This window comes from Oncorhynchus gorbuscha, linkage group LG09 (assembly GCF_021184085.1).
Source record: "Oncorhynchus gorbuscha isolate QuinsamMale2020 ecotype Even-year linkage group LG09, OgorEven_v1.0, whole genome shotgun sequence".
In the NCBI taxonomy this organism is placed as follows: domain Eukaryota; kingdom Metazoa; phylum Chordata; class Actinopteri; order Salmoniformes; family Salmonidae; genus Oncorhynchus; species Oncorhynchus gorbuscha.
The window spans coordinates 31,047,522-31,072,399 of record NC_060181.1 but is presented as its reverse complement, the minus strand read 5'-3'; the positions used below and the strand labels follow the sequence as shown (position 1 = coordinate 31,072,399).

The 24,878-nt window shown below is 42.7% G+C and overlaps 1 protein-coding gene across 1 annotated transcript; it reads right to left on the bottom strand.

Annotated features, from left to right (window-relative positions):
- Nucleotides 1-12,285: 12,285 nt before the first annotated feature.
- On the bottom strand, nt 12,286-14,679 carry LOC124043389 (uncharacterized serine-rich protein C215.13-like). Its single transcript, XM_046361962.1, has 4 exons — nt 14,519-14,679; nt 14,347-14,405; nt 12,818-14,264; nt 12,286-12,657 (listed from the first exon to the last, which is right to left on the bottom strand). Exons 1-3 carry the CDS (start codon nt 14,539-14,541, stop codon nt 12,847-12,849), a joined length of 1,500 nt encoding a protein of 499 aa, XP_046217918.1. The 5' UTR covers nt 14,542-14,679; the 3' UTR covers nt 12,286-12,657; nt 12,818-12,846.
- Nucleotides 14,680-24,878: the final 10,199 nt, after the last annotated feature.

Genomic DNA, 24,878 nt, shown 5'->3' with positions numbered 1-24,878 from the left:
ATGGATGAGTGAAGTGAGTTCGAAAAACTGTACATTTTCACAGACAGTAAGGCATGCATGTTAGCTAAAACTCTTCTCCAATAGAAATCCCCGATCACACTTTTAGGTAATGTCATGGTGGCTTTGGCTAGCTAAATTCACGTGTAGAAACATGTCATCGGGTCTAAAGGTCGTCTCGCGCCGAACTGCGCATGTGCTGGCCGTGAACTCAAAGGGTCTCCTTCCATATAAAGTTGTTTGTGACGAAAATGAAAACGTGTCAGTTTGTCGCTTTCACGAAGTTGGAGTAATAACATGTTCAACTGTATGTAACCTGGCGCAAGTTATGACATTATATGAGGTTTCTGTGTTCTGCACTATAGTCCATTACCATATATATGATTGAATATTATCTGCTGTTGGCTTGTCTGGATGTATGTATGTGTTATGCAACATAGCTGATTTGAAACATTGTTAACAGTTTCAGGGCCATGGGCCTTTCTCATGATGGAAAAATACAGAGTAGCATGAAGACAGGAACTGTTCAAGGAGTTGAGGGGGGCACATTCAGAGCGGGTTGTTGCGAGAACAAGCTGCCTTTTGTTAGATAACAGGAGCCAGGTGCGAGATAACGGTATCGAGCATGAGCGCATGGATGTTCTTCACAGCAATAGTTACATCTATCAACAGAAGCATCAAGAGGCGGGGACCCGCCTGAGCACCTGCAATAGGCTGAGCAAGTTTAAACCATGCCCAGCCTCTACTGTGATAGGCCAACTGACTGGTTGGAACTATGTCTATCACAGTATAAAGAATACTGTTTACATACATCCTAGGAATAAATGGTGGTAGAAGCGGGGAGAAAAGCTATACAGGGAGTGGACAGAAGAAGGCAGCATTGCCGCGCCCAACGGGCTCCCAGTCGACAGGGAGCCTGGTTTGATATTGGAGACGCTAAAACGGAGAATAAGAAGAAACATCGCTGGGGAAAAGCTTGGGCCTTTGAATTGTAATGTTTTCTGGGAATTGTCTCGGTGCCGGAGTTTGCTAGTATAGACAATTATAATCGTATGGTTATTGGCGGGGAAACTCAATCATTTGAATGGTGTTGGGGTAATGTTTTTGCCTTCGATGCGGGGGACTGGGGTTCGTTTCTCAGCCTTGACATCGATAGACAAAAATTCATTCTGATTGTAATTCAAATATTTATGGGTTTTGCCCGGATTGATACGGTTATTAGTATTTGTTCAAGATATGACTGAACGTTTTGATAGTTTGTTTAGGTTGAATTGAGAGACTAATTCGTTCGTGATAATGGGGAGGGAATTTCTATGTAATATATTGTGTTTCCCAAATTATCACTGGAATAGCCTATTGGGAATGGAGTCGTATTTATTTTATTTTTTTAAAGGTGCTGGGTCATGGAATGAGACAGTTATCTAAATCTGATGAATTCTAAATAATAATGAAGAGACAATTACGATAGATTTGTGCCCATCGAAATGTTCTTATGAATTTAGCGAAGTACATGGTACGTTTACATTTTGGGGTCGAGGAAGTTGGAAGGTCAAACTGCGTAATTACGTTGACTACACAATAACGTTCTCAAATTATGACAGATAAAATTGGTTGTGTCATTTAGAGGGAAAATGCGTGCATTATAGCTTTGAGTCACTTTACAGGAAAAAAAAGTTCCAAATATATATATATTTTTTAAAGTAGCTGAAAATCGTTTTACAATATTTCCCGGTTATTGATTTTGGTTTGATTGTTCAGATAACACCATTTGAAGTTAAACAGGAGGTTAAGGTATACTAACATTAGAATCTGTTTTCATTATGGGGAACAATGAAAAGCCCGCAAAGTGGATTGCAGGCTGAGTTTATATTATGTTAAATGGACAGTGCACATTTATCACAATTGTTTGAGTTTATTGGCAGGGTATAAAGCATTTTGGGGAGACAATCCTTTAAAGAACTGAATGAGTTACATGAAACATTGAGGACATTTAAAACAAATTATTTGAGGGTATTATTATACTAGGTTAGGTTTTGTTTGTAGCAAATGTTTTGGGTTTAAGGGGATTTCCATGTTCCCAGAGACAAGATATCTTAAAGGGGTACACTCACATATGGAATATTAGGAGTTTTATTTTCTGAGTTTTGATTAAACAATTTAAAAAAAAATAAGATAAAGGGTTCTTTAATATGTCTAATATGGTATGGAACACATGTAAGGGGATGGTGTAACCTTTGACCTGCTTTCATGTCTCGCCCAAGTGGTCTGATCAACGCCAGGGGGGTGCCATTTGAATAAGGAATTTGTGGTCATAGGTAATACTTTTTTCAAGTATATATATATTTTTATTATATATATTTATTCATTTTTTATGTATTTTTTTAAGGTAAATTAATTATAGTGGAGTTTAATTAACCTATACCTATAATTAACCTGACCTAGACTTTAGAAATTGCCATCAGAGACATGTTTTTCTAAAAAATCCATGAGTTTAGATAAAGCCAAACAGTGAGACATTTAGTTCAAATTTGGAAACATGAGAAAAAGAGCTACAGACAGATAGGGGGAAAAGGCAGACAGAAGAGCCCTCCTCACTGCGGCTTGAAGGTTGGAGAGCAGAAGGAGAAGTTTTAGAAGGGAGCCAGGAATAGCAAAGATAACAGAATGGAAAAAGATATCCACAGTTACTGAGTGGAGATTGTTCAAAGTGAATTGGACATGTGGAAATGAGGCCGAGGTTGCAGTGCATACAGGATAACACGTTGTCTAGAGTCTTGTCATTTGATTCGCAATTGATTATTGGTCTAACCGAATCAATGGGGAATCGATTCCCTCCGGTCTCCGACCGGATGTTTTGGTCGAGCTCTCTCCAAGACATTTTTCCGAAACAGACACCTATAGAATTGTCAGTTCTGGGATTGATGAATTTTATCCTTATTAAGTGTACTAATCCCACAAAGTTGCATTACAAAAGTTTTCCATGATTGGGGGAAACTGGGAGCACTTTTGAATGAAAAAAAGGTGATGAAATCCTACTAACCATCAAAACCATTAAGCTCTCTGATCAGGCACTTATGGACCCCGGATTTACAAAGGACCGGGACAGACACAATGGGTGTTTGGGACATTAGGAGTGCCAAAACAACAGATGGTCAAAGGAACCAGAGCCAGACACTCCTCTACCACTGTTTGAAGAGAGTCACCACCCAAACCACTGTAGGTTCAAATGACTTTTAATGAAGAAAATAGCGGTACATGAAATAACTGAAAATAAAAAACAACAAACTGAGTGAAACTAATACAGCCTATCTGGTGACTAACACTAAGACAGGTACTGAAAATCGCCCTGTCTTATATGAGGTAAATACAAAGAAAGGCAATAACAGGTTGCATCAAGGTACAGGTTCCCATGGACATGGGAGAATCAGCTGACTCCAGTAGTAAATGACCTCAGCCACTTGGCCAAGCCTAAACTAAACACTAGTGGTCACACTCCTAATTAATAAAAACCCCAAGAATACAACATATAAACCCATTCAAAGGAGACTGGCAAACATATAACAAAAACACAAGTTTGACAATTCCAGGCTGACAAAATTGAATGTTTTATATTTTATTTGTTGGGTTCTGTATCCAGGGGGCCTGAAAACATGCTAATTATTTTGGGAGACATAGACGGGTGCTTTTGGGGAGGTTACATGACTATCAGATAATAGCTTCTCATGCCTTTGGGGAAAATCATTTAAAATATGTTACTTGTTGCCTGGATTCACAACGAGTGTAGCTTTAATTCAATATCCTGCATGTGTATTGTAATGAACGTTTGAGTTTTAACTAATACTATTAGCATTTGCTATTATAGGTCCAGCGCATTTGCATTTCCAGAGGTCTAGATGGGACGTCTGAACAGCTGGAGGACCAAGAGGTTAACCTATATAAGTACTTTAGAAATTGCCATCAGAGACATGTTTTTCTGAGAAAAATCCATGAGTTTAGATAAAGCCAAACAGTGAGACATTTAGTTCAAATTTGGAAACATGAGAAAAAGAGCTACAGACAGATATGGGGGAAAAGGCATTTCAGAAGACCCTAATTCTTGCATTTGCATTATTGAAGTGTTGTGCTGCTTGCATCATAGGAGAAGTTTTAAGGAGCCAGTTACAGCAAAGATAACAGAATGTGTAGATAACAGTTACTGAGTGGAGACAAAAGGAAGAATTGGACATGTGGAGAATGAAAGGGGCGATACTACATAATAATGTCAGAACATAAGGATAATACTAATCTTACCTAAGTCATTATTTAGAGTAGGTAAGGTTGTTACCTGGGCAGAGCCAGGTATCAAATGGGGGAGGGTGTCCGTATGGGGATTGCATGATAGCCAATTATTTTGGGTCAGTTCTGGGATTGGAAAAGAGGGTATCCTTGTCAAAAATAGGGGATCCCACAAAGTGCTGGATAGGTTTTCCATGATATGGTCAAACCTGGGAGCACTGTTGAACTCTGTAAAGGTGATGAAATCCTACTAACCATCAAAACCATTATTTTTCTGATGCAGGCATACAGGATATACAAAGGACCGGGACAGACAATGGGTGTGTTTTCTATTAAGGTACTGTCAAAACCACAGAGGTCCCAGAAACCAGAGCCAGAAAACTCCTCTACCACCCTGGAAAAAAGCCTTTCACCCCCACCACCACTGTGTCAAATCCCATTTTCAGGTCAATTAACGTTAGAGACTGATTCATCTATTGATCAATTAGGCACTGAGACTGGTTTTGATGGTAGGGACAATTTGTGGCTGTCTTATATGAGGTATACAGCTAAGACCCTGAAAAGAAAGGCAATAACAGTTGCATCACAGGTACAGGTAGTGGCATGGACTATGGGAAATTGCCTGAAAAAAAGCTGATTGCAGTAGTAACATGACCATCAATCCATTTTGGCCAGTTGCAGGCCTAAAACAAAACTAGTGGTCTGGCTGATGTGTGGTGGATATGTGGACCCACAAGAATACTGAGAATTTTGACAGACTCAAAAATCTCTGACCAGTTTGAAAATTGACTGACCATTGATGAACTGCTGAACAGCTGTTGGGTTCTGTGATAGGGGGCCTTTCCATCCGTTGGTTGACATTCATCATGTCCATGGACGGTGATGTTTTTGACATACACACTAATCTGTTGGGGTTGCCTGTTGCATTTCCTATGAATTTCAGGCATTGGGTAGGAATGACGGACTCTGGCACATGCTAAAAATTATAGGTTGCCATAGTGGATGCAAGACAGACTGCATGGATTAATTATATCTACTATAATCAACAGCGTTTTGTGAATTACTCCTGTGATGCACTCACTGGTATGTCTGAACAGCTGGAGGCCACATCTAGGGTTGCCAGACAGAATAGACATGGTAGTATATCTATTGCTGAGATGAAGACCATGGCGGGTGTTGATTTCTGGACTGTCCTCTTGGTTGGGAGCCTGAATCATTTGCAAATACACTGGTATGGCGGTTACTGGCATTTCTACCCTAATTTTGTATTTTATTAAAAATGTGTTGTGCTGACTGGCATCATACCAGGATGTTTTAAGTGAAGTCTGTTACAGATGTATGGGATTTCATCATGTCCCCTGTGATGGACTGTTTAAAAATGAATGGCAAGTCATTGTTGTGCAACTGGACAAACCATATACACATTTTGTACCACCCAATTAAAAATGCTTGATTCATGCAAAGTGTATTACAAATGCCATATGGCAATTGCCAGTTGTAACCTTTAAAATTCTGTTGATTTCATCATGTCCATTTTGTCCATGGTTTTTCATATTGGAAATCATTTTGTGGGCCAAATGCCATAAGAAATTTGGTTGCTAAAAAATCCTGCAGAAATGCAAAATTGACTGGCCTGATGAACTCAGGATGGCCGGGCAGTGATAGTTGTTCCTTTCCATCACTCGTTGTGTTGACTTCATCATGTCCATTTTGTGATGTTTTTTCACTATAGAATCATATTGCAAGTGCACTGTGCATTTGCAATATGGTTCAATGGACAATTACCATATGAAATTTGACATGCTCAAAAATCCTGCAGAAATGCAAAATTGACTGGCCAGATGAACTCGGGATGGCCTGGGCAGTGATAGTTGTTCCTTTCCATCGCTCGTTGTGTTGATTTCATCATGTCCATTTTGTGATGTTTTTTCACTATAGAATCATATTGCAAATGCACGTGCATTTGCAATATGGTTCAATGTGCATTTACCATATGAAATTTGACATGCTCAAAAATGCTAAATTGACTGGCCTGATGAACACAGGATGGCCGAGCAGTGATAGTTGTACCTTTCCATCACTCGCCCAAAATTCTACCCTTTTGGTTCAAACCATAAAAACTTACAACACGAGTGTTGATTTCATCATGTCCATTTGGTGATGTTTTCTCACTTTTGCAAAGTCACTGTGCATTTGCAATATGGTTCAATGGGCATGTACCATCACGATTTTGTCATGCTATAAAAATGCTGCAGAAATGCAAAATTGACTGGCCAGATGAACTCGGGATGGCCTGACAGTGATAGTTGCTCCTTTCCATCGCTCATTATGTTGACTTCATCGTGTCCATTTTGTGATGGTTTTACACTATAGAATCATATTGCAAATGCACGTGCATTGTTGTGCAACTGGTAACCCAAAAAAAAATATGGTTGTAAATGCATTTTCCGGGACTCCTATTATCCATACCCGCTATGGGAGTACTCCTACTAAGGCCCTCTATCTATGGGGGCAGTCCTGAGTGCTTGATGGACTGTTCCAAAATATTCTGATGGATACGCATTGTTGTGCAACTGGTGATTGAAAATAAGCACCTGAAATTTTAACCCAAAAATAAAAATATGGTTGTGACTTTTTTAATGCATATAAGTCAACACATATCCTCACGTTTTCTGAGTTTTAAGTCCTTACGGGAAACGTCTATCAAACTGCAGGCAGGTAATAAGGATGAGCATTACCGGTCATTCTGATATTAATGCCCGCTATGGGAACACAGGATGGCCGGGCAGTGATAGTTGTTCCTTTCCATCACTCGTTGTGTTGATTTCATCATGTCCATTAGGTGATGTTTTTTCACTATAGAATCATATTGCAAGTGCACGTGCATTTGCAAATATGGTTCAATGGACAATTACCATATGAAATTTGACATGCTCAAAAATGCTAAATTGACTGGCCTGATGAACACAGGATGGCCGAGCAGTGAGAGTTGTACCTTTCCATCACTCGTTGTGTTGATTTCATCATGTCCATTTGTTTATGTTTTCTCACTTTTGCAAAGTCACTGTGCATTTGCAATATGGTTCAATGGGCAGGTACCATCACGAATTTGTCATGCTATAAAAATCCTGCAGGAATGTGAAATTGACTGGCCCGATGAACTCGGGATGGTTGGGCAGTGATTCTGGTTCATCTCAATGGCTCGTTAGGGTTGATTTCAGAATGTCACTTTTGGTGATGGTACCTCACTGTTTAAACATATTGCAAATGGACAAGAGTCACCAGCAAGTCAGTGTCCATCAGTCAATTAGATATCATTCTGACACCAAACTGATACAAACTGACACTAAACCCACTTTTTCCAACCTGTTTAGTAGCCAACTATCACATACTTCAGAGCTGGCCCAAAATTCACAACGCTTTTGGTTCAAACCATAAAAAAACATAAAACACATAGTTACGTTCTAGCTGCGGGTCCATTTCGGATGTTACGTGTAGGCCTAGCTGAGGCGACCCCGAATCCCAAGTTTCGGCTCGATCGGTCATTTGGTGACCGAGCAAAACCCTAATTGGTGCTGAAAATCCACTTTTTTCCATGACTTGCTATGGGGTCCTCGGTCCGAGAACCGTCTAGAGCCACGTAACTCACCATGCACTATCGAGTCCTGAGGTCTAGAACAGGATTCTAAAGTTTCTAAAGTTTCGGAACTCTAGGTCTGACGGTTCTTTAAAAGTTCCAACAAGGTTAACTAATGCAGGCAGTGTATGTCTCTACGCACCCCAATGGGTCCCTACTTCCAAGCTGTGTGTATGTGTGATTTAGTTTTCCTTTGAAATTTTATGGGAAAAATGACTGATTTACAGTTCATGGGGGTTGTCTAATCACATATATGAAGTTTTGGAAAGATCTGACTTTTTAACCCCTCGAAACAGCCCAAGAGACACCAATTATGGCACTTCCGGTTGGCACCGGAAGCTATAAGTCAACACATATCCTCACCGGGGTATGCTTTTACAGAATCCTGAGTTTTAAGTCCTTACGTTAAGAATTGACTGATTTACACAGGGTTGAATGCACTATGTCTATCAAACTGCAGGCAGGTAATGGAAAAACACTTTTAGGGTGATTTTAACCACTTCCGGTTGGTCCAGGAAGCGTAGAATCAACACAGGTAGACCTCATACTGGCCTGATGGACTGTCATCAAAGACAGGTTCATAAGGCATTCATAACCCATATAGACTTCAGGTTGAATTTAGGGGTGCAGGCAATGTATTCCTATGGGGAGAGAAGTCAATGCAAACTCTTTGAAGTAAACACCTTCTTTTAACTATTAAGGGTTAATGCCACACGGTCAACGTTAGGCTTGCACGGATCGGGAGGACCTTAGGAACGTACCTGAGGTCGAATTGTGCTTCTCACCCTAACGGTTCTCTCACTGTCACCCAAAAGCAAATGACATTGAGGGCCAGGCTTCATTTTGGTTCTGCTTTTTTTCAAGGTCACTGCACTCAGAGCGAGCTACGATCAAGCGGGGCGTCTCGTTGAACTCGGCACAGTCTGGAGACTATGGTGATGCCATTTTTTGTGTTGATTTCAGAATGCCATTTTGGCGATGGTCCTTCTCCGTTTAAACATATTGCAAATGTACAAAAGTCAACTAGCAAGTCAGTGTCCATCAGTCAATTAGATGTAATTTTGACACCAAACTGATACCAATTGACACCAAACCCACTTTTTCCAACTCATTTAGAAGCCAACTATCATATATGTCAGAGCAGGCCCATAATTCACAGCGCCTTTAGTTTAAAACATAATAAAAACGTAAAACACATAGTTACGTTCTAGCTGCGGGTCCAGGTCGGACATTATGTGAAGGCCTATGTGAGGCGACCCCGAATCCCGAGTTTCGGCTCGATAGGTCCTTCGGTGCCCGAGTAAAACCCTAATTGGTGCTGAAAATCCACTTTTTTCCATGCCTTGCTATGGGGTCCTTGAATGAGCTATTGGACAGAAACGTTGGGGTCCGTCTCTATGGGCCGAGCCGGTTTCAATGCACCTAGTCTTGTGTCTCTGAGACTTTTCTAAATGTCGCCATTTTCGTAATGGTCAAAATGAATTGAAGTCATTGCAAATGTACGAGGCTGTTTCTCGGTCCGAGAACGTTCTAGAGCCACCTAACTCACCACGCACTATCGACCTGAGGTCTAGAACAGGTTTCTAAAGTTTCGGAACTCTAGGTCTGACGGTTCTTTTTTAGCTCGAACAAAGCTAACTATTGCAGGCACTGTCAGTCTCTGCGCACCCCAATACGTCCCTCCTTACAAGTTGTGTGTCTGTGTGATTTAGTTTTCCTTTGAAATTGTATGGGAAAAATGACTGATTTACAGTTCATGCGGGTTGCCTAGTCACACATATGAAGTTTTGAAAAGATCTGACCTTTTTAACCCTTGGAAACTGCCACTGTGACACCATTAAAGGCACTTCCGGTTGGCACAGGAAGCTATAAATAAACTCATAGCATGATTGGGATATGCCTTTACAGAATCCTGAGTTTTAAGTCTTTACGTTAAGAACTGAGTTATTTACGGAGGGTTTAGTGAGTGTGTGTTATTTCAGAAAATCATAGAAAATCACAGAAATCTCGCAGAGCTCCGCAGCACACTTTAAAAAGATTCGTAAGAACATCCTGCAACTGGATCTGTAACCGTTGGAAAAAAATGACGATAGATAAATGGCTGGTTCTTTTTTTATTGACACCGGAGGCTCCTTGACTTTGACGTGAAGTGGAAAAATAATTTCTCTATTTTAATTTTGGACCTTTAATCCCAGATAAATTGCCATAACTCAAAAACCGTTGAGGCCTAGACGCCATCTTGTTCGGGGCCAACTGCCCATTATGCCGCCCCTACGCTCACCGAGTTTAGGCTTCTAAATATTTTCAGTTTTCGAGATAAGGCCCCGTCGTGAATCGTGATGTTTTGTCCAATAGCAATATGATTGCTTATGCCCTCTTGTGGGAATTTCCGGGACAGCGGAAAAATGACCTAAATCTTATTATTTTTGTAAAACGGAAACCGAATATCCGACAAAGTTCATTTGATGACTTCCTGGTAGGTCCGGCCCTGCCGCTCGGCCCAACGCCGTCCACAAATTTTACAAACGATTTCGGACGTCTAGTAAGGGACCGTACATTTGCAATATGGACTTTCTCACTAACCATGCAGGTACTGCCGAAATCTTCCCTTAAGGTATGTGAATGCTTTAAGCATGATGCCTTTGCTTGATGCTCCAGTTGGAGATGCTGATCCTGAATCATGCTTTCAGGGGAAACATGTCTGTCTCTTTTGTTGAATCTGAGGGTATGTTTATTACAAAACCAGACATCGCAAATTACTTTAATGAATATTTTACAGGCAAAGTGGACAAGTTGAGGAATGCTATGATTCCAACTGATGGCTCCATGTCATATACCCTTATAAAAGATTGTATCAGGCAATGCATGTTCAAATTTCACCAAGTAGAAAGGGAAGAAGTAGAAAGGATGCTGTTGTCTCTTTCGGATGACAATTCACCTGGTACAGATAATCTTCATGCCAAATTGCTTAGAGTTACAGCTAACCAACTATCTACCCTAATCTCTAAAATGTTTAATAAGTGTTTGATGTATGGGGTGTTCCCAGAAGTCTGGAAAGATTCCAAGGTTATTCCACTACCTAAGGATAAAAAAGCTGCATTCACTGGTCCTAATAGTCATCATATAAGCTTCCTGCCTGTGTCCAGTCAATTTGAAAAAAATTGTATCTGTACAAATCAAGGACTATTTCTCATGTAATGGTCTGATAACAGGTTTCCAACATGCATTCAAAGGGTATTCTACGAATACGGCCTTAGCACAAATGACAGATCATTGGTTAAAGAGTATGGATGATGTGGTTGCAAATATAACACATAGACAAATGCATAAGATGTATTGAATAGCTGAACACTAAAAACAGACTACATGAAGGGAAGGTGACATAGCTGCCAGGATAGCTGGACATACCAAGGCCGGAGGGATATACAAAGGAGGGGGTCAGTCAAATGACTAACTGATGACCAATAGACATAGTTTGCATATTTTTGAGCTAAGTGCAGAGCCAAAACATAGGGCTGTAAAACAGAGTAATGTATAGTATTTTTAGTATAGCTGGACACGCTAGAAACTGAGGAGACACAGTCTGCTGATCCTAGATAATACACAAACAAAAGAATGCATTTAGTTAAGTGCAGGAACAAAGCAAGGGTCTTATGATAATCGGACAGAAAGCAGGTATGGGCGTTATTGAGCTGAACAAGCAGGATGCACGTAATTTACATGTGGGATGGGCTCATATGCAATATGTGGATAAATACTGGAGCCAGGGCTCTGGAAAAGGGGTGGGTCCCGCGGGGCACTCCGGCTTGTAATACTCTTGTATTAAAAGTCTATAATTGAATTCAAAGTTCATGTCATATTTGAACCGATTTTCCACTACAATGACGAGAAGTTAGTTGATGCAGTGTTGCTAGATTTCAGTGCTGCTTTTGATGTAGTCGATCATGAACTGTTACTAGGTAAACTCAAATATGTTAAGTCTGCAGCTCTCTTGGATGAAAAGCTATCTATCCAGGAGAAGGCAAAAGGTGTTCTTTAATGGTAGCTTTTCTAACAGTAAAGATATACGCTGTGATCTTCCTCAAGGAAGCTGCCTAGGCCCACTTCTCTTTACCTCCAGTAATGAACAAAGCAAGAGTAGTAATATATGCTGATGACTCTACGATGTATACCGCAGCATCAGAATGTAATGAGCTAACACATGTACTGAGTAGTGACCTAAGAAATGGTGTCTGAATGAGTTGATATGAACAAATTGTGTTGAACTTTTCTAAAACTAAATGTATTGTATTTGGTTGAAGATATATGCTTGCTGATGATCCCTTATTGAATAGAAGACATGTAGAGCAAGTGAAAAAAAACGAAACTACAAGGTATCATGTTGGATGCAGCTTTATCATGGTCAGAACACATAGATAATATTGCTATTAAGATTGGTAAGGTAATTGCTGTTCCAAGAAAATGTTCAGAGTATGTAACATCTAGCATTCTGAATCATGTGATTCAATCCCTGGTCCTATCACACATCAAATGTTAAGCCCAACACAGCTTCAGGCTCATTGTAGAGGTCCAGTCATGCAACATCTTAACAAATGCCAGCATTCAAAAAGTCCTGCTGGACCAAGCAGACATGCCAGTAAAAAGAAACTTAATGGATACAACAGTGAGACTGAACTTGGATAAGATTCAGCGTTATTTATTAAAACCATTGAAGTACAGCGCCTGGCATCACTTCATGGTCTCAGCACCTAGAAGATAAACAGTAGATCATTAACAAGCAAACATGAAGACAGGCTGCCCAATTCTGATTACTAACCCCCAATTTTTAAGAGCAGAGTGGCAAAAAGATCAATAAGCTGCCCGTGTAAACCTAACAGGCTAAGTAGCATAAAAATAAACACCAATCACCTCAACTGGTGGTTACAGCTCTCACTTAGTCATTTTCTGGGCTCCCATCTAGTAGAGTGTGAGACTTGGACGTAGGGCGTGCTGGGACCCTCCTGTTTGGCAGGTGGAGTGTGGTTTTGCTGTGGCTTGTTAACACTTGAGCTGGTTTTGGAGTGGCTAGTGGAGGCACTACGCCCACTATGAATACTGTCTTTGAGCCGACTGATACGAGTGCCACCGTAGCGTGCTGGGATGTTGTAGACGTAGACCAGAACAACACTTTGAGGTGTGGTGGTACTGCTGGTCCTGCTCTGGGTAGGTCCTCTGGTATAGCTAGGGATTGACTTCACAGTATTGGGAGTGTAGCTGCGCTGATAGCTTTGCCTGGGGGCAGGTTTAGAGGTGCTTGGTTTCTGGACATAGGTTGAAGAACTGCCAGCCTGGGCAGAACTGTAGAGGATGGAGATTGGCCCACTACTTGCAACATAGCTAGGCTGGTAGTCCCCCACCTGACCAGAGACTTGTCTGTGGTTGCTGTCGGCAGGTGTAGTGCTGCTTGGCATCTGGTTGGCAACAAGGACATTCTGGCTGTAGATTGAAGCACTGCCACCCTGGTTAGAGGTAAACATGCTCTGGCGTGGTGTTGCACCAAGGGTAGAGCCAGGCTTGTAGGTTCCATAAGAGTTTTTACTAGGCGTAGAACTCTGGGTAAAGAGACTGGAGCTAGACCCCAGGCTAAGTATAGGGATATTGCTGCTTTTGGAGGAAACATCTATACTCTGGGCATATTGACTAGAAGTTGAACCACTACTGGCGGAGGCATATCTACTCTGGTATGGCTTGACATATTGAGAGAAGCTGGGCTTGTACGCATTTGTTGCACTCCCACCTTCAGTAGACCCAAAATGCAGAGGACCTGGTCTAAATGAAGTTCCTGAAGAACCACGTGAGGGAGCTTGAAGGTAAGGGGTGGAAGCCATTTCCCTTGCGGACTGGTAGATTCCACTTTGTGCCACAGAATTCTGGGGGGTTGCTTTGAATAAATGGCTTCCCAGGAAATTCTGAACAGATCCAGAGTTGCTTGAACGAGGCTGTAATGGAAAGGTTTTTGCTTCCCAACTTGAAACCATCTTCACTGCACTAGGGCTGGTGACACTTTGGCCTGAGGTTATACTGGCACGGGTGTGACGCTTGTTGTGGCTGACAGAGATTCTACTGGCTATAGAGCCAGAGAGGCCTAACATTCTTGGGGCAGGCTGGACAGAGCTTGAAGCAGAGCCTCTGCGGGATAGTTCCTGGTTATGGGTGTTGGGGCCAGTCTCTCTGGGAGTAGCATCATTCTGGACAGATCCTGAAGTACTAAAAGTTGGTTTGATTGGATCCTGAGGATAGCCATCACCTGGTTGTTTCTGTTCATCTTCCACTTGGGAAGAGCCAGAATACATGTAGCCTCTTAATCTCCGGGCATCTAAACAGATTAAGGGAATTATGAGTCGCCGTAATTTTAAGGCTTGTCTTCAACAAAACACAATGTATTGTTTATGCCTTACCATGTGGAGCACAATCAGATCTTAAATGTTCTGAGAATATGGAGCAAAGCAACACGATCCTGTAAAGAAAATCAATTCAGTGCCTGTGCAACACAAGTGAAATTTAAGAACATCAAAAGGTCAAGCAGGACCCATGTAGTAGATCAACAACACATTGTTCAAAGACTCTTACCACAAATTAATTCCAAAAGCCATATCTAAGTACCAACAGACAAGCCACCACTATAGTTGCCAAGTTGAACCCTTAAGCCCACTGTGATTTACTGCCTTGCTTAGTTGCCATACTTGCTGGGAGTATATTTATTGCCTGAACCTGCAACTGCCATTCAATCACTGGCTCATTGATTGATCACGTTCAGCTTTATGTCTTTGTTGAGAGAACAGATTTTAAATCAATCAAGGATGGAGGAAGGAAGAAGTTAAGGGGAGAATTGCTTCTCTCTCCTCACCTCCTTCTCAAAACCCATTGAAGAAGCCGATAAGAGGGGCGGGAACTCTGGCTTTCTCATCCAATGGGTTTTGAGAAAGAGACAAGGAGAGAGGACTCGAAGAGTAAGCAATTGAGATCTTCCCAATCAGAGAGTTAAGAAATTCATCCAAACAATATCGTTATGACATCACAATGACATGCAGCTGAACATGATCAATCAAGCAAACAGTGATGACGACTGCATTTTCATACAGGCAACCCAATTAAGATTTTTTTCCCACGCTAGTTGGTCTTTTTCAGAACTATTTTTCAGAGCTGATCTGATGGTCAAAAGACCAATTAGTGAGGAAAAAAAATCAGAATTGGACTGTGTGTCTAAACACAGCCAAACATACACCCAACTGATATACCAACTACACAAGGCAGTAAGGATGTGTTTCAACAAGCAGCCCAATTTAGATTTTTTTCCCACCACTTGTTGGCCTTTCCACCAATCACATTGGTTGTAACATTGAATGTTACAACCCACCAGCATGGCATTGTTTCTTAATCAGAAACAGCTGCAAAGGTATTCCATGAAGCAATTTAAAATAGGGTGTGCAAACTTATGATTTTGGACCTTCACTTTTTTTACCAGAAAATGATCTTTATTCTTTTCACTTTTTTAGCTAGTCTGTACTCAAAAATAAATTAACATAATAGATAGTTATATATCATACACATATATAAGGCACTTCATCTCAGTGCAATAGGATGTATCACATCTGGCCGTGATTGGGAGACCCATAGGGCGGCGCACAATTGGCCCACACTAAATGCACTATGCATTATGTGGGTTGAATGCTGTAATAACACAGAATAAAACAATACATAAAAGTCCCTTGACGGTAGTGACTGCTTATCACTTATAAACCATCATTTATTCACATTACATTACTTTATAAAATATTTCAGTTGTTGTGTATGTTACATTTGCTTTATTTTATTACTTTATTATTTAATACCAAATCATCATCTCTGTAGAGCTGCTGCCTATGCTGTCTAACAATATCACAATTTTCGTGGTTCTTCAATGTAAACAAGGCCTATAGGTCATGTATTTTCAGGTAGATACCTCGCAAAGCAACTGCTGTCTATCCTTCTCGATCACGCATGCTTCTGTCTCTGCTCTCCCTCCCCTTCTCTTTCCTACACTAACCTAATGTAGCAGGCTTGAAAGAAACACAGAACCGACAAGTAGGCGCAAAATGGATTATGATCATGGTAGTTAATTACATTTTCTGTGCTAAACTGTGTTTAATATTGGCCTGTTGGAAACGCCCTACTACATCGCACAGTTCGGGCTTGATCTGGTATGCACATTGAGCTCACAGAAAAAAAACAATTGAACAGATGTCTGTCAATTAACCGAAAAACAACCTACATTTCGGCTAATCAGTCAGCACTAGGATTACGTCTGTTATGATTATCACGTCACATTGTGCGATGTACACCCATTTAAAATCTTGATACCAATTAGACTAGATTGTGATTACAGAATTGAAGCAAATCGTACAATCAAAGATTGGCTTGAGGCCACGTCGACTGCAGCCGTGTATTTGATCTGCGCATGTGCCAGCACCAGCAGCGCACCCCTTACTCTATGGATGAGTGAAGTGAGTTCCGAAAAACTGTACATTTTCACAGACAGTAAGGCTAGCTAAAACTCTTCTCCAATAGAAGTCCCCGATCACACTTTTAGGGAATGTAATGGTGGCTTTGTCTAGCTAAATTCACGTGTAGAAACATGTCATCGGGTCTAAAAGGTCGTCTCGCGCCGAACTGCGCATGTGCTGGCCGTGAACTCAATGGGTCTCCTTCGATATAAAGTTGTTTGTGACGAAAATGAAAACGTGTCAGTTAGTCGCTTTCACGAAGTTGGAGGAATAACATGTTCAATAGTATGTAACCTGGCGCAAGTTATGACATTACCAACCAGAACGTCACTAATAGGTCCGGTATCACATCATCAACTTGTATCCACCACATTTTTACCAACATGGCAGAATATGGTTCTAAAGCTGTATCAGTGGAACTAGGTTGTAGTGATCATAAATTGGTTGCACTCTAGGAAAACTAAAATACCAAAGGCTGGCCCTAAAATAATCTACAGAAGGTGCTACAGAAGTGTGCAGTAAGGATGATCCTGAAATGTCAATAGGTTAGTTTATTAAATTATTTATGAGTATAGCTGATAAGCATGCCCCCTTTAAAAGAAAATGCACTGTGAAGTCAATCAGTGCCCATGGATTGATGATGAGCTGAGAAATTGAATGATTTTTAAAAAGCAGCAGATAAATATGGTACTCTGTTTGATAAGCAAAATTATTGTAAATTAAGAAATCTGGTGACCAAGCTAAACAAAGGAAAGAAGGGATTCTAATCAACACAAATTTGTATTTAACGAGGCAAATCAGTTAAGAACAAATTCTTATTTTCAATGACGGCCTAGGAACAGTGTGTTAACTGCCTGTTCAGGAGCAGAATGACAGATTTATACCTTGTCAGCTCGGGGATATGAACTTGCAACCTTTTGGTTACTAGTCCAACTCTCTAACCACTAGGCTACCCTGCCACCCCATATAAAGTAAAGGGTGATGGGTAAAAACTGGGGGAAACGTTGAACGCTATTATGGGTAGGAATTCGAAACATGTCTGTCTCTTTTGTTGAATTTGTTGAATGTTTATTACAAAACCACACGACATCGCAAATTACTTTAATGAATATTTTACAGGCAAAGTGGACAAGTTGAGGAATGCTATGATTCCAACTGATGGCTCCATGTCATATACCCTTATAAAAGATTGTATCAGGCAATGCATGTTCAAATTTCACCAAGTAGAAAGGGAAGAAGTAGAAAGGATGCTGTTGTCTCTTTCGGATGACAATTCACCTGGTACAGATAATCTTCATGCCAAATTGCTTAGAGTTACAGCTAACCAACTATCTACCCTAATCTCTAAAATGTTTAATACGTGTTTGATGTATGGGGTGTTCCCAGAAGTCTGGAAAGAGTCCAAGGTTATTCCACTACCTAAGGATAAAAAAAAGCTGCATTCACTGGTCCTAATAGCCATCATATAAGCTTCCTGCCTGTGTCCAGTCAATTTGAAAAAAATTGGATCTGTACAAATCAAGGACTATTTCTCATGTAATGGTCTGATAACAGGTTTCCAACATGTATACAAAGGGTATTCTACGAATATGGCCTTAGCACAAATGACAGATCATTGGTTAAAGAGTATGGATGACAGGAAGTTAGTTGATGCAGTGTTGCTAGATTTCAGTGCTGCTTTTGATGTAGTTGATCATGAACTGTTACTAGGTAAACTCAAATATGTTTTTAAGTCTGCAGCTCTATCTTGGATGGAAAGCTATCTATCCAGTAGAAGGCAAAAGGTGTTCTTTAATGGTAGCTTTTCTAACAGTAAAGATATACGCTGTGATCTTCCTCAAGGAAGCTGCCTAGGCCCACTTCCCTTTACCTCCAGTAATGAACAAAGCAAGAGTAGTAATATATGCTGATGACTCTACGATGTATACCGCAGCATCAGAATGTAATGAGCTAACAGATGTACTGAGTAGTGACCTAATAATGGTGTCTGAATGAGTTGATATGAACAAATTGTGTTGAACTTTTCTAAAACTAAATCTATTGTATTTGGTTGAAGATATATGCTTGCTGATGATCCCTTATAGAATTTGTCGATGAATAGAAGACATGTAGAGCAAGTGAAAAAAATGAAACTACAAGGTATCATGTTGGATGCAGCTTTATCATGGTCAGAACACATTGATAATATTGTTATTAAGATTGGTAAGGTAATTGCTGTTCCAAGAAAATGTTCAGAGTATGTAACATCTAGCATTCTGAATCAGGTGATTCAATCCCTGGTCCTATCACATTTAAAGTACTGTCTGGTTATATGGTCAAATCACACTTAGAGTACTGTCCAGTTATATGGTCAATCCCTGGTCCTATCACACTTAGAGTACTGTCCAGTTATATGGTCATCTGCAGCAACGAAAGATAGAAAAAAAGCTCGAAATGGCTTTAAACAGGGCTTCCTGATTGTCTCTTCATTGCTCTATCCGTATGAATATTATCCAAATGCATCAGAATCTCTCATGGCTTCACGTTGAAAACAAATGACTATCCAGTCTTCTGAATGTTATATTTACATTTTTAAAAACATTATTTTTCAGGCCAGTTCGTACATACTAGCAACATTCATAACCACCAAAGCAGACAGGTAAATTCAGGGCATCTAAGACAACCCAAGCCAAGGACAAATCACCTTAAATCTACAGTTTTATAGCTGAATGGGGCTCTTTACCAATGCATGTTTTTCAGGTAAAAAGTAAATCCACCTTCAAGAACAAAATAAAAGAACATCTGATGCGATAAGACCATATGACTGGACAGGAAATAGAAACCATCAACTCAATGTTAAATGTGTTTCCTGTCAGGTATTTTAATGATCTGTATTGTCTACTTGTAAAATGTTTTAATTTGTAATTGTTTGTAATGTCTTATTAATTGGTGTTGGACCCCAGGAAGATTAACTAACGTTACGGCCTAATGGGGATCCTAATAAAAATTCACAAAATATCTACTTTTAAGACATTGGCTCAAATCTAGGTTGTGCCTTTATATTTTGAGAAAATTAACAACTATGGAATCATTTTTCCCTTCTCTAATTGACTTCTCAAATACCAAAACCCTTCCTGGTCTGTTTGGTCTGTTTCACAAGCATTCCTTTCACAAGCATTCGGGTGAGGCACATTGTCATGCAGGTGAAAGAGGACCCAAAAGCGACTTGGCGAAAACAGAGTCTTTAATCCAGTAAAGTAAATACAAACAAAAAACACAACTTTCACTCGAAATGACGAGGACAAACTGGAGACTCGATCTTGAACAGCAGGTGAACAGCAGGTTGCCTCGGGAAGGCACTTGAACCAGACAGACTCAGACACCTGCTCACCACGCAGCATCTGAGGAAAACACGACACGACAGGGCGATACACAAACACAGCACGATGAATTCTAGACAAGGAACCGACAGGACAGGAACGGAACACAAAGGAAGAAATAGGGACTCTAATCAGGGGAAAGGATCGGGAACAGGTGTGGGAAGACTAAATGATTGATTAGGGGAATAGGAACAGCTGGGAGCAGGAACGGAACGATAGAGAGAAGAGAGAGCGAGAGAGTGAGAGAGGGAGGGGAGAGAGAGGGATAGAAAGAGGGAAAGAACCTAATAAGACCAGCAGAGGGAAACGAATAGAATGGGAAGCACAGGGACAAGACAAGATAATAAATGACAAAACATGACAGTACCCCCACTCACCGAGCGCCTCCTGGCGCACTCGAGGAGGAATCCTGCAACGGAGGAAATCATCAATGAGTGAACGGTCCAGCACGTCCCGAGACGGAACCCAACTCCTCTCCTCAGGACCGTAACCCTCCCAATCCACTAAGTATTGGTGACCCCGTCCCCGAGAACGCATGTCCATGATCTTATGTACCTTGTAAATAGGTGCTCTCGACAAGGACGGGAGGGGGAGGGAAGACGAACGGGGGTGCGAAGAAAGGGCTTAACACAGGAGACATGGAAGACAGGATGGACGCGACGAAGATGTCGCGGAAGAAGCAGTCGCACAGCGACAGGATTGACGACCTGGGAGACACGGAACGGACCAATGAACCGCGGAGTCAACTTACGAGAAGCTGTCGTAAGAGGAAGGTTGCGAGTGGAAAGCCACACTCTCTGGCCGCAACAATACCTTGGACTCTTAATCCTGCGTTTATTGGCGGCTCTCACAGTCTGTGCCCTGTAACGGCAAAGTGCAGACCTCACCCTCCTCCAGGTGCGCTCACAACGTTGGACAAACGCTTGAGCGGAGGGAACGCTGGACTCGGCAAGCTGGGATGAGAACAGAGGAGGCTGGTAACCCAGACTACTCTGAAACGGAGATAACCCGGTAGCAGACGAAGGAAGCGAATTGTGAGCGTATTCTGCCCAGGGGAGCTGTTCTGCCCAAGACGCAGGGTTTCTGAAAGAAAGGCTGCGTAGTATGCGACCAATCGTCTGATTGGCCCTCTCTGCTTGCCCGTTAGACTGGGGATGAAACCCGGAAGAGAGACTGACGGACGCACCAATCAAACGACAGAACTCCCTCCAAAACTGTGACGTGAATTGCGGGCCTCTGTCTGAAACGGCGTCTAACGGGAGGCCATGAATTCTGAATACATTCTCGATAATGATTTGTGCCGTCTCCTTAGCGGAAGGGAGTTTAGCGAGGGGAATGAAATGTGCCGCCTTAGAGAACCTATCGACAACCGTAAGAATCACAGTCTTCCCCGCAGACAAAGGCAGACCGGTAATGAAGTCTAGGCGATGTGAGACCATGGTCGAGAAGGAATGGGAGCGGTCTGAGACGACCGGCAGGAGGAGAGTTACCCGACTTAGTCTGCGCGCAGTCCGAACAAGCAGCCACGAAACGGCGCGTGTCACGCTCCTGAGTCGGCCACCAAAAGCGCTGGCGAATAGACGCAAGAGTGCCTCGAACACCGGGATGACCAGCTAACTTGGCAGAGTGAGCCCACTGAAGAACAGCCAGACGAGTGGAAACAGGAACGAAAAGGAGGTTACTAGGACAGGCGCGCGGCGACGCAGTGTGCGTGAGTGCTTGCTTAACCTGTCTTTCAATTCCCCAGACTGTTAACCCGACAACACGCCCATAAGGAAGAATCCCTCGGGATCAGTAGAAGCCACAGAAGAACTAAACAGACGGGATAAGGCATCAGGCTTGGTGTTCTTGCTACCCGGACGGTAAGAAATCACAAACTCGAAACGAGCGAAAAACAACGCCCAACGAGCTTGACGGGCATTAAGTCGTTTGGCAGAACGGATGTACTCAAGGTTCTTATGGTCTGTCCAAACGACAAAAGGAACGGTCGCCCCCTCCAACCACTGTCGCCATTCGCCTAGGGCTAAGCGGATGGCGAGCAGTTCACGGTTACCCACATCATAGTTGCGCTCAGATGGCGACAGGCGATGAGAAAAATAAGCGCAAGGATGAACCTTATCGTCAGACTGGAAGCGCTGGGATAGAATGGCTCCCACGCCTACCTCTGAAGCGTCAACCTCGACAATGAATTGTCTAGTGACGTCAGGAGTAACGAGGATAGGAGCGGACGTAAACGTTCTTTTAGAAGATCAAAAGCTCCCTGGGCGGAACCGGACCACTTAAAACACGTCTTGACAGAAGTAAGAGCTGTGAGAGGGGCAGCAACTTGACCGAAATTACGAATGAAACGCCGATAGAAATTAGCGAAACCTAAAAAGCGCTGCAACTCGACACGTGACCTTGAACGGGCCAATCACTGACAGCTTGGACCTTAGCGGAATCCATCTGAATGCCTTCAGCGGAAATAACGGAACCGAGAAAAGTAACGGAGGAGACATGAAAAGAGCACTTCTCAGACTTTACGTAGAGACAATTCTCTAAAAGGCGCTGTAGAACACGTCGAACGTGCTGAACATGAATCTCGAGTGACGGAGAAAAAATCAGGATATCGTCAAGATAGACAAAAACAAAGATGTTCAGCATGTCTCTCAGAACATCATTAACTAATGCCTGAAAAACAGCTGGCGCATTGGCGAGACCAAACGGCAGAACCCGGTACTCAAAATGCCCTAACGGAGTGTTAAACGCCGTTTTCCACTGTCCCCCCTCTCTGATGCGCACGAGATGGTAAGCGTTAGTGAAGGTCCAACTTAGTAAAGCACCTGGCTCCCTGCAGAATCTCGAAGGCTGATGACATAAGGGGAAGCGGATAACGATTCTTAACCGTTATGTCATTCAGCCCTCGATAATCCACGCAGGGGCGCAGAGTACCGTCCTTCTTCTTAACAAAAAGAACCCCGCCCCGGCCGGAGAGGAAGAAGGCACTATGGTTCAAGAGACACAGACAAATAATCCTCGAGAGCCTTACGTTCGGGAGCCGACAGAGAGTATAGTCTACCCCGAGGAGGAGTGGTCCCCGGAAGGAGATCAATACTACAATCATACGACCGGTGAGGAGGAAGGGAGTTGGCTCGGGACCGACTGAAGACCGTGCGCAGATCATGATATTCCTCCGGCACTCCTGTCAAATCGCCAGGTTCCTCCTGAGAAGTAGGGACAGAAGAAACGGGAGGGATGGCAGACATTAAACACTTCACATGACAAGAAACGTTCCAGGATAGGATAGAATTACTAGACCAATTAATAGAAGGATTATGACATACTAGCCAGGGATGACCCAAAACAACAGGTGTAAACGGTGAACGAAAAATCAAAAAGAAATAGTCTCACTGTGGTTACCAGATACTGTGAGGGTTAAAGGTAGTGTCTCAAATCTGATACTGGGAAGATGACTACCATCTAAGGCGAACATGGGCGTAGGCTTCTCTAACTCTCTGAAAGGAATGTCATGTTTCCGAACCCATGCTTCGTCCATGAAACAACCCTCAGCCCCAGAGTCTATCAAGGCACTACATGTAGCACCCGAACCGGTCCAGCGTAGATGGACCGACAAAGTAGTACAGGATCTTGATGGAGAGACTTGAGTAGTTGCGCTCACCTGTAGCCCTCCGCTTACAGATGAGCTCTGGCTTTACTGGACATGAATTAACAAAATGTCCAGCAACTCCGCAATAGAGGCACAGGCGGTTGGTGATCCTCCGTTCCCTCTCCTTAGTCGAGATGCGAATCCCTCCCAGCTGCATGGGCTCAGACTCTGAGCCAGAGGAGGGAGATGGTTGCGATGCGGAGCAGGGAAACACCGTTGATGCGAGCTCTCTTCCACGAGCCCGGTGACGAAGATCTACCCGTCGTTCTATGCGGATGGCGAGAGCAATCAAAGAGTCCACATCTGAAGGAACCTCCCGGGAGAGAATCTCATCCTTAACCACTGCGTGGAGTCCCTCCAGAAAACGAGCGAGCAGCGCCGGCTCGTTCCACTCACTAGAGGCAGCAGAGTGCGAAACTCAATAGAATAATCCGTTATGGACCGTTCACCTTGGCATAAGGAAGCCAGGGCCCTAGAAGCCTCCCTACCAAAAACTGAACGGTCAAAAACCCGAATCATCTCCTCTTTAAAGTTCTGGAACTTGTTAGAGCAATCAGCCCTTGCCTCCCAGATAGCTGTGCCCCATTCTCGAGCCCGGCCAGTAAGGAGTGAAATGACGTAAGCAACCCGAGCTCTCTCTCTAGAGTATGTGTTGGGTTGGAGAGAGAACACAATCTCACACTGCGTGAGAAAGGAGCGGCACTCAGTGGGCTGCCCGGAGTAGCAAGGTGGGTTATTAACCCTAGGTTCTGTCATGCAGGTGAAAGAGGACCCAAAAGCGACTTAACAGAAACAGAGTTTATTCAAGTCCAAACAGGGAATAACAGAAATCCTCTAGTCTGTAGAGGGGAATAACAGGAGAAGCGGCCACAGACTGCAGGTCGCTTCGGGTAGGCGCAGGCCGTAGTTGACAGAGACACCTGCTCACACGCAGCATCTGATGAAGGCAAAAAACACGACAGGACAGGCGATACACAATCACAGCAAAAACACGACAGGACAGGGCGATACACAATCACAGCACGGTGAATTCTAAACAAGGAACCGACAGGACAGGAACGGAACACAAAGGAATAAATAGGGACTCCAATCAGGGGAAAGGATCGGGAAAAGGTGTGGGAAGACTAAATGATGATTAGGGGAATAGGAACAGCTGGGAGCAGGAACGGAACGATAGAGAGAAGAGAGAGCGAGAGAGTGAGAGAGGGAGGGGGAGAGAGAGGGATAGAAAGAGGGAAAGAACCTAATAAGACCAGCAGAGGGAAACGAATAGAATGGGGAGCACAGGGACAAGACATGATAATAAATGACAAACATGACAGTACCCCCCACTCACCGAGCGCCTCCTGGCGCACTCGAGGAGGAATCCTGGCGGCAACGGAGGAAATCATCGATGAGTGAACGGTCCAGCACGTCCCGAGACGGAACCCAACTCCTCTCCT